The 10,821-nt window shown below is 34.0% G+C and overlaps 1 protein-coding gene across 3 annotated transcripts; it reads right to left on the bottom strand.

Annotated features, from left to right (window-relative positions):
- Positions 1-1,153: 1,153 nt before the first annotated feature.
- Positions 1,154-10,301, bottom strand: LOC103501507 (probable galacturonosyltransferase 7). Of its 3 annotated transcripts, XR_007822837.1 has the most exons (10): positions 9,711-10,301; positions 9,085-9,116; positions 8,766-8,825; positions 5,277-5,352; positions 5,134-5,183; positions 4,749-5,047; positions 3,569-3,926; positions 2,959-3,480; positions 1,838-2,442; positions 1,154-1,608 (listed from the first exon to the last, which is right to left on the bottom strand). XR_007822837.1 is itself a non-coding variant. In XM_008465103.3 (9 exons), exons 1-9 carry the CDS (start codon positions 9,871-9,873, stop codon positions 2,176-2,178), a joined length of 1,827 nt encoding a protein of 608 aa, XP_008463325.1. In that variant the 5' UTR covers positions 9,874-10,301; the 3' UTR covers positions 1,636-2,175. The 3 variants fall into 3 exon arrangements, 2 of the variants coding, with proteins under 2 accessions (XP_008463325.1, XP_008463326.1); XM_008465103.3 differs by lacking the exon at positions 1,154-1,608 and having other exon boundaries at positions 1,636-2,442; XM_008465104.3 differs by lacking the exons at positions 1,154-1,608; positions 8,766-8,825 and having other exon boundaries at positions 1,636-2,442.
- Positions 10,302-10,821: the final 520 nt, after the last annotated feature.

The following is a 10,821-nucleotide window of genomic DNA, read 5'->3' as shown; positions in this document are numbered from 1 at the left end:
AGGGTAATGTCGGGCAAAAAAAGTGGAAAAATATTTATGGCAGTTAGTTTTGCCATAAATAAAAAAAATGAATAAGTTCGCTATCTTTCTACTTTTTATTCTCATATTTGCTATTTCCACAAATTCCCCCGGAATAAATAGGAAAATCATGCTAAACATAAATATAAAAAATTTCACTACACAAATGGTAAATTTCTTTGAAGTTATGCTGAGTTGGGAAAGAATCAATTTGAACGCTCATATAGAAAAATGATCTCATTCTTCTTGTATATGCATACATAACACTTTTTTCTAGTTCAATACCAAATTATTTTATTTGCTCAATTTTTTCTTAAGTTTTATTTTATAGTTAGGTTATTGCTTATCAGCTTTATTTTATATCTAGGTTATTGCTTATTAGATAGTATGATTAAACTGATTGACTACCTTTCGTAAGCAAAGCTCCTTTGTTAAATTTCAAAGTAAGTTTATCTTGACGATAATTGACACAACTATCCATTCTAAAAGTAAGAGATCTAATACCTCATCTCACAATTATTGTACTAAAAAAAGTGTTTGTATAAACTATAAAGGATCCCTTAGACCACGAATTAACAATATCATGAATATGTTGATTTACCTTTGGGTTAATGGTAGACTCATGTAGATGTACACATGAAAATATCGAGAGAAAAAAAGAGTAGACATTTTCAATAAGGAATGTACTTTAACCAATTGAGTTATGTTCAAATTAAATATTAGACCTTCAAGATTGGTGGTACCATATACAAAAAGGCCACAACAGTATAGGAATTTGCTACAAGAATGTATTTGCCAATTACAACTTAATCATAACATCCATCCATCTTCCGGGAAAAGAAAACCTTAAAAATCAAGCAAGCAAACAAAACAAAACAAAGAAAACGAAAAAGAGCATCCATTTTGTTTAATTTGTTTTTCAAGCCATTAACTGTTGTCTTCCTATTTGGCACATTTCAAATAAAATCACTCAAGATGCTTTGATTCCTTTAAATTGACTTGTTACATTTTTTTTAGCAATTAGAAAGTCATTCTAATTAGACTTTTAGTTGCTCGTCATAAACATTGAGTTATTTGTCACTTCGTATGTTTTATGTTTTTTAAAACAAAAACTTAGAAATGTTAACTCAAACAATGATTTCACCAAATTTCCATTCGAAAACCCACAATCTTTTAATACAACTTCAAAACAACCCCTACACGTTAACCACTAGGCAAAAGAAAAAAGAACAATCTTATCGTAGTAGTAACATCAACATTTCTTCGGTATGAAACAAACTAACTACAACTAAGACATCAAGACTAGAGGACGCCCAACCATGATAATTAAAATCCTAATAGGTCTTCCAAGAAAGATCCTCGACAGGAGGGAGCTTGGGATAAATACCAAAAGCACACCGCGGGCCAAAATCAAAGTTTGTCTTAACAATTTTCACAAACCTCGTAAAATATAGGCTGAGAAGTTCGAAGGGAAGAAAGGAGAAGAGAATACCTGGTTTGGCAGTTGGAACTAGTAATATAGGCTGAGAAGAATAATAATGAAGGTATTGTAGTTGTAGCTGCCACAACTTCCAATGTATATCATTATAGCTGCACAATCAAAGTGTAGAAAAGAGCTGACCGAAATAGGCAAAGTGCCTCCCAAATAACACTATAATCAAATTGAATAAGAATTGTCAAAAAGAATTTTAGTTTCACTAGAATCATGAGAACCTAGTCTAACTATATATATATCTTATATATTAATACGAGTGACATCAACAGACAAATAAGAACAACAAGATATTCTCAATAAACTTGCACAGTAATCCAAGCCAACCTTGCCTTTGTGCATCTTTCTCTTATTTGCCACACTTTCCAACTCAGATTCTCATTCAATAACCCAACTAGGAGACGAAACAGAAAGAAACCTCTATAGCTTTCTCTTCTTCTTCATCAACTCCAATTGAATAACACAAAACTCATGCTATCAGAAGTCACCACAAGCAAACTTGATCTGGAAGAAGCTTGTAGTTATTTACCAAAAAAATGAGTACTCTGTTGGGAACTTATCAATTGAGGGGAATCCCATTTGTCAATGAAAATTATACTTGATGAGTTGAGCTCCAGATTTCATGGAATCTATGTAGTAGATGGTGTGGTAGAATCATCAGCTTATCACGGATTTATGTTACACTTGCTCAAGAATGGATCTTCTCTATCTAGAAATTTCTTCCAGTAAGCTTTGTAGTTCGGGATACCCAACTCCAGCCAAGGTTTCAAATATCCATTATAATGCAATGTTGCAGCATTCTCGACATCTTGGACATTAAGCTTGTAGTCATGACCTAATCCATATAGAGACCATGAATCATCAAGGGCATAGATAAGGCTCTGAAATGTTAGCAAGCTTGCACGCAATGCAACAGCATCAGTTGATCCGCCCTGCATCATCAACTTCTGTTCAATAATGGTAATGAAGGCAAAGGAAGAGATAGTTCGAAACAACAGAAATTTCAAATTTATCCTTGGATACCATAAAAAACGTTAGATTCACAGACTGGAGTACGATACATGAAAACAAAAATTATTGGTAGATATATATCATAAAATAGAAATTTGTTTTTTAAAAAATTAGAAACAACCGCTTTTATTGGGAAAAGATTGAAAGAAAAGACATGACAATCATAGAATAGGCTGAGCATTGGCTGCGGTATTGTAATGTAGACCTGTTATATCCATCTTCAATGGAAGATTCATGAGGGAAAATTAAGATTTGCTCAAATAAAACTGAATATATAACGGAAATCTTAAAAAAGATCCTATAATTTAGTTTTTTGGGTGTGATTTAGTAGGTATGCAAGGAAGCATGTTTGTGTACGCAAATGAAATATCTAAAGTTGTAAAATTATCTTTCCTTCATAATTTAGCACAGTTAATACTTAATGCTATGAGACTTACCTCTCTGACCAAACTACGGAAAGTTTGAGAAAGATCAAGCTCTCTCCACTTCGCCAGATCAATTACATTCAATCCTGACATCCAAGTACAATCATTTTGAACGTAACCATTCTCACCCAGAATACTTTTCAGCTCACCCAACCTCAAATGACAGCACTGTGCAGCACCATTGACTTTTCCTTCCATATCAAGGCTCCACAAGGCTGACAAGTCTCGCTGAACAATAACATCATCCTCAAGGACCACAACTTTGTCCAGGTTCTTAAATATTTCAGGAAGAAGATAGTGCAAATGTGAAAACATTGAAATATATTCTGTCCTAGAGTGAGTTAAAGTACGGAAGGAAATACGGAACTCTTGAGGCAATGCAAAAGTCACATTTTCGTGATCATCAAGTTTAAGATGTTCGACGTTTATTACTTCAACAGCTGCCTCCTCATAACTATTCCTCAAAAACCAGAGTTTCATGGCAAAGTAATTCTGTCCATCAGTCAATACATGAAAAACCTGATTCCTACTTTCCTAAAGCATCAAAGAGCAGTTAATCAGTATCATTTTGATAAGAAATGCAAATATACAGGTTAAAAGTATAGAAGAACCCTTGACTCACTTTTGAATTTGAAACTGTTGAGTTGATAACCACTGATGATGCAAGTATATTATTCGAGAATATTATGTAATGGTTCAAAGTGAGATCTGAATATTTCTCGGCCTGAGAGAGCTCCAATTTGGTTGAATAAATCCTAAAATATTCCACAGTTAGCTGCATAGACAAGCAATGCATGCTCTTTGGCATGGTCTGAACAGCTAGTTGGAAGAGAAAGGCACTCTGTTTCATGTGAAAATTGGCTTCATCCTCCGTCATATCAAATATTTGTCGTAACTTTTTGTCCACATTATTACAGTCCACAGGGAATGATTTAGCTTTGGCTATTGTAGCTTCCATCTTCAGCGACTTTTTCTCTATCCTGAATAAGAAGTTGAAGACATGGAATGTTTTCAAGGGCTTAAATATAAGGATTTCTTAAACTAAAATTCAATAAACTAAAGATAAAAAAGTATCATAAAGTGGAGCAATCAGATACAACAGAGGCTAAGTTTTTCCAATATGGTTGTAAGTTTTAATTAGTTTCCACAACAATATGAATTTTCATCTCCTTGAAAATATTTGCTAGCATGTAAACAGACAAGCTAGTAGCGTTCAGGGGTGGTTCAAAGCCTCTGGTTACAAAGTGTCCGAACTACAGAATTAAGAGATCAGAGTGATGAAAATGTTAAAAACAATCCCATCTATCTGCTATCTAAGTAGCCTCAAATCATTAGCATGAGTTTTAGAGATGTCACTAACAAGTACAATGAACACAATGCTAGTGATAGATTTGAGGATTCAGTTAGCTTTTTTTGGATAAGAGTGGCTTAGGCTCATTAGTGATAAAATACCCAAAATATAAAGATCCCTCCGAAAACAAAGCTGGGTAAACTGCAAGCAGCAATGACCTCAAAAGTGAGAAGCAAATGTGATTGCGAAGGATAAACCACACTCAGAAAGTGATTATATACCACAATTATCAGTTGTAGAGCCAGACTATAGTCATAGTTAAGTATAAGTCCCTTTTCATTTTTTTTAGGTTTGAATCCTGCAAGCAGCAATGACCTCAAAAAAACTCCCTTGCTAATGGAAAAATTGAACATTGGTCCCTTTTCATTTTTTTTAGGTTTGAATCCTGAGTTTTAACTTTCCACTTTTAATCCTTTTCATCAACAAATTCATAAACACTACCACAACTTACTGTAGTGGAAGATCCAGATCTGTAGTTGATTCACTCAAGACACGTTCCAGCTCTTGAATATTTTGCTTCATTTCTTGTGTTAACTTGCTTTGTGTTGGAAGTTTTGCAATGGTAGGATAGTAAGCTCGGGCAACAAAAAGCTGATCCTTCAATTTCTTTACCATAGAATCTTTAATAACCTCTCTATTTTCCTGTCGCCAAATGCAATAGCTCCCAAACTTCCATTCACATGGTTTTCCACTTTCGTCCATGGGCATCATACGTTCAGGAGATTGAACTCTACCTCCAACTTTAGTACTCTGAAAAGACATGAAAATTAATCACAAAAGCCCCTTGAAATACAGAAGCAGTGAACACATTCCATCACAGACTAATATATTCATACATTTTCGTGGGTATGCTTTGGTAGGGCATCAACTTTTGGAGGTGGTAAACCTGAAGATTATTCATACAAAAAGATTCAAGTTTACTGTTAGGCCAGACAAAATATTTTCTAAATACTTGGATGAAAGGATTCATTAAACGAACCTTTTGGTTCCTGACTCTCGTGTATGAAATCTATAGTTTCCTTCTTAGGTTCAATGGCATATTTCTGAAATACGTCCTGACAACACAGAACAAAGGCAACTCAAAATCATCATCCTAGCAGTATTTTTAAATGCCAAAATGACAAACCTTTATCATAATAATTTATCTTAAACATCAAGTACATAAGAGAATATAAGATCACATACATCAAAATACCAATATATTATTAATGTTTTATAACTGAGATAATTATTAAGAAATAATAAAACCAACAAGAGGATTTGTAGCGTGGCACATATTTAAGTGGATGTATGTAAGTATGTATGTATGTATGTATGTATGTATGTATGTATGTATGTATGTATGTATGTATGTATGAACAATACACACACTGAAGTAGAGGACAACTCCAACTCCATTAAAAAATTAAGAAAGAGATAATTAAATGTGACCACTGAAACCCAAACTTGCTGCTACTATTTGTTATTTCCTGGGTGAATGTTATAAAGAGTACATTGTTGGCTGCTTGCATAAAACTGGCATCAGTTAACCAGTTAGGGAAAAAATATCTGAAAAAGGAACACTGCTATCTATCCAACCAATTATATAAGAACTCATTATGTTTTCAGGTGGAATGTGGGTCTTTCTTTGAATATTAAGATATCAAAGTAGTGAGGCGAGCCCATTCATCAATTCCATCTTCTTTAAAATTTCTCCTCAAGCAGGGACTTCCAAGTTCTAGATTCAACATTCTATAAGATGGCAATGAAGGCTTCCTTATCAAGAGTTAATGTGAAGAAGTTGGGGAATTCATATTGACATACTTGCCTCCCAGTCCGAAAAGTCCTAGAAGAGAGCTAAATCCCCCAATCCAACTTTGTTCAAAATATGACTATAAATTAAATTCTCAAACTTGGTTTAACTTGACGATAATTGACATAATTTTCATTTCTATACATAAATCCCCCAATCCAACTTTGTTCAAAATATGACTATAAATTAAATTCTCAAACTTGGTTTAACTTGACGATAATTGACATAATTTTCATTTCTATACATAAATCCCCCAATCCAACTTTGTTCAAAATATGACTATAAATTAAATTCTCAAATTTGGTTTAACTTCACGATAATTGACATAATTTTCATTTCTATACATTGGAGGTTCAATACCCCAACTCTGCAATAATTGTGTTAGAAAAAAATCAAACTCTTCTGTTTTCAATATTCTTCCTGGTGCAAGTGCCGAGAAGGCCTTTTTTGTAAAAAGCTAACCAAAGAGTTAGTTGAATAAGGTAGTAGTAGTTATGTAAGTTTGTTAACAACTTGTACTTCATTCCCCTGCAAATAAAATCCTCCTCTCTCATTAGAGTTCACTTTGAAATTAGTCTCATACTTGGTAGTTTATTTTTTCAAAAGGATCCTACGACCTACGGCTTATCTTCTTATTCTTCTCCTTTTTTTTTTTCTTTTCTTTTATAAGCAACAATCTTCTTTTAAGTCCTAAGAGTTCCAAATTCCTTCGAGTCCATCATTGCAACTTTGTGACCAACATCTGCATATTCCTGTTTTATTTCCAGTAGCAATTGTTGCACCTTCAACATCAAGACTTATGGCCAAAATCAATGCTCTAATACTAAGATGCTAGGATCCAAATTATAAGAATTAATGAAGTTCTTGTCTTTTCAAACTAGTGGTCAAACAGATTGAGGTTCTCAACCCTACCAATAAGCCATGTTATTCCCCACAGAATCTACAGATGTAGTAGGACTAGAGTACATTAGGGGTCATATGGTCAACTCCTTAATTGATTAGGATCGAGATTAGTTTCTATGATTGAATAGAGTCAGGATTATTATCCTTTGTTAATTAGAATTAGGTAGTTTCTTTGATTAATTAGGATTGAGATTAGTTTTCTTTCCAATTCTCTACAAAATTAGGATTAGAATTGTGTATTGAAGTTCTCATTTCCATCAATAAACTAACATTCTATTATCTTATCAAAAGCCTTCATTCCAATCCCTTTCACTCATGTTGTTTTGCAACCTTTATCAAAAAGGTAAGCTCTTCTAAGAGTTTCTGGCAGCAAAGCAACTGGATAGTATTTCAAAACCCAAGAAAATTCCCAAACACTGTAGCTCCACCACTTTATACTAAACAAGGAACAGAGCAACACCCATGTCCTCAAATCTCCTCTGGTCGCAATAAAAAATGCAGTTTGGTTTAAGAACCACACTTTAAGATTTTTTTCTGAAAGCCTCCAATGATATTCATTTCCTCCAGGCAGGTGAACCATAAGAACTTTACTTTCTTGTCTCCTAGTTTTCCAAAGTGCCAAGGGGTGCTCTTTACTGTATTAGTTACTGTTTATGTGCAAAGAGTGGTTAAACTTCAACAGTGAAATTTGAGAGTGGCCACACCGTTCTTCTCCTCTGCCAGGAGGATACACCCCATTTGTAATTCGCCAGTAAGTCCTTTTCATCTCAGGAGGCACTACCTTTAGTAAGAGAAGACAAAAGAGAGACTAGAAAACAATGTGGCTCTAAAACTTTTGTCATATTCTACTTTGTTCCTAAAGAGACTTCTATCCAACTCATCCCAAAGTTTTTTAAGAACGGACTAAAACAGGACCATATCAAGGTTCCCATTTCCTTTTCGACCATAAGGTCACCGGCCAGTGGCCATTTGAACGAGAGAAGCATCTAGAGAGAGAAAAAAGGGTATACAATGAGCTAGTAATGGCCAAGAAATACCCCACAAGTGATTGGGGAATCAAGGATTCGTCTCTTGGTTCAAATAACAAAAGCAGAGAATTTAAGGTACAATAGTGGTAGAGAAGTAGAAACATTCCGTATGAAATGGTCAGTAATGTGAAGCATAGCCATTTGAATCATGTTCCAACTCCCTGGACATAAAAGGAAAACCTAATGCAATCAAATGCCTTCCTTGAACTTCCAATTCTACCGGTTTCATAATCTTTGAAAGATTTAGAAGCCTTAAAGGGAAAATGGAAAAGGAAAAAAGTCAACAACCCAAAGGAATTAACTTTAGATAAGGAAAAAAAGTACCAAAAGAGCAAGATCAAGCAGAGGAAACATTTTGCAACTAAAGAGGTCTATGTTGTTGTGTGCGGCTGTAAAGCGTGAACTTATTAGGAATTTGGATTTCAGCTCAGCTAAAAAGTTCCAAAATTATTCAAAAGTTTAATTGTGGAATACTTATATTAAGAAATCAAAACTTTAAAGCCTTCACATTTGGGTAATATATTCCATTCATTTTCATGAAAACAAATTTAAAATACTATTCCCAAATTATATGTGGGTACAAGCACAACATATTCATATAAAGGTCAACGGTGTACATCCTCAACTGGTGGTCCAATCACAACATTTATTACCAATAAATAGATTACAACTGACCAAGCACTATCTACTGCTGATACAAGAAAAAAAATGGGATGCAAAGAGAACTAAGAGAATGTTAATAGACCTTTGGAAGAGTTGGTCCCAATTTTCTGATAACGTCATCTACATGACTAGGTTGAAATCCCTGTCATAAAAATGTTCATTGAAACTAAAACAACTGAACAGGAGAAGTAAACTTTCACAATGGAGAAGGATCTAATCCATTAATATTGCTTTCTTCCTGTATTAAACGAACTAAAATTATTTTTTCAAAACATTTTCATCCCTCACCATAATAAATATATAAAGAATCGTACCCATAACCAGAAATTTACAAAACCAGTATAATGTTTATATGATGAGTTGAAAAATCATATGTCCCAAAAACAAAGATTAGTCCTTACTGGTTTTGAGTTTTGCGAGTCAGATGCATATCCTGCAGAAGAATATAAATGGTGTTAGACAAATACTTCTCTTAAACAAAATATGTACTAGTGGAAAAAAATCTCTTCATGAAAAGGAGAAACAAAGAACAGGAAATTTTGTCAAGCCCAATTATAGAGACACCGGAGCAAAAAAAGAAAAATGAGAACACACAGATGGAAGACTATAGTAGTGGGAATTGCATCTTATCCTAATTAACCGGCATCCATCGAAGAAAATCCGAAAGGGTATAAAATTGGAGGGAGAAGTAGACAGTTGAACAAGAAAATGGCGAAAGAAATCAAAATTAAATAATTTGGCCATATACGATCCAATGGGCACCAAAAATACAAGTAAACCGATTCCAAACATAATTGAATTCCAAATCAAACGAGCTAATAAAGGGTAAACTGATGGAGGGACGCGAGATCTAGCAGAGCATGAAACAAAGGACAGAGAATGTACAAGATGTGACAAACCCAATTGAGAGAGTAAAAGTTACCAACAGATCCGATCAAGTAACGTCAGATTCAACACAGCTAACAACCAATTCAATTATAAAAATTATAAATAAATTAAAAAAAAAAAAAAAGAGGAAACAAGTTACCCGCAGTGTGAAACCCATTATAGAGACCGAGCAAAAACACAAGAGGCACAAGCATTGAGAGAATAACGAGGCCAAGAACTCCGATCACGAGTCCTCTCCATCTCCTTTTCGCCGGAAATCCATAAGCAGAAGCTCCGCTCCCTCCACCACCACCGCCCTTCATCTCCGCCACACTACACACTCTTCAATGCACTAATGATTGACAATGTATAACCTTCCTCTTCCCAAATCTCTCTCTCCCTGCCTTCACTTTCTGCGATTTTCCTGTTGTTATGGAAGTGATCTCCGCTAAAGTTCAAGCGGAGAAGTCGTGATTTATATAGATCATGAAACAAGAACTGTTCATCAAAAAAGAAATTGAATGAAACCGCGTCAGTATTGTCAAGTAATGAGAAGAATTGAGGGTTGTTGTGGATGAAGTTGGAATCTCCAATGGCTTCCGTGCTCAAATCTTCCGCTCCATTGCTGAGTGAAATGGATCGGATACGAATTCCTCGAAAGTGGGTTCGGAGGGATTTCGTTCGTGAAACGAAAGAGCAGTCGCGAGTGAGTAGGACTTGAACCGGAATGAGAATCGTGAGTTTTTCATTTTTTTCATCTCTCTTTCTAATAAATTAATTTTTAATAATTAAATCAAAGAAAATTGGTAAAAGATTCAACCTTTAGAAAAGTATTTACACAATATAGATTATATAACTTCAACTCATTTTGTTCTACGCACTGTAATAGTATTATAGTTTATAAATATATTTTCAAACACATTTTAAATTTTAAAAATTGCTGCCAAATACGTACATAAAAACATGTAATACAATTTTGTTTATTTTTAATCCTTCATTTTCAAAATTTTGTTTTTTAATTGCGTGCTAAACATATTTCTCGAGAGTTCACTTTCATAGTAGACTATTGTTTTTCATACGAGGAAAATGAAAACTATGGTAAACATGGTCATCCCTAGACGTTATTGTATATTAGATTTCATTTATTTGTAAGAGGCAAATATTAATCATTTAAGCGACTGAGAATAGATTATTAGAATAAAAAAATCTTTATTTTCATTTATTTCCTTGATTTTAAAATGTTACAATTTTATCTTTTAACATCTTTTTTT

Source organism: Cucumis melo, chromosome 8 (genome assembly GCF_025177605.1).
Source record: "Cucumis melo cultivar AY chromosome 8, USDA_Cmelo_AY_1.0, whole genome shotgun sequence".
Lineage (NCBI taxonomy): Eukaryota > Viridiplantae > Streptophyta > Magnoliopsida > Cucurbitales > Cucurbitaceae > Cucumis > Cucumis melo.
This window is presented reverse-complemented; position numbering and strand designations above follow the sequence as displayed.

What these genes read in the sequence shown, in the direction of transcription:
- LOC103501507 (XM_008465103.3), bottom strand. Translation starts at nt 9,873, where the DNA reads ATGAAGGGCGGTGGTGGTGGAGGGAGCGGAGCTTCTGCTTATGGATTT. An exon ending in TAATGGGTTTCACACTGCGG is followed by an intron (nt 9,117 to 9,710) that starts GTAACTTGTTTC and finishes ATTCTTCTGCAG; the next exon opens with GATATGCATCTGACTCGCAA. An exon ending in CAACAGTTTCAAATTCAAAA is followed by an intron (nt 3,481 to 3,568) that starts GTGAGTCAAGGG and finishes TTGATGCTTTAG; the next exon opens with GAAAGTAGGAATCAGGTTTT.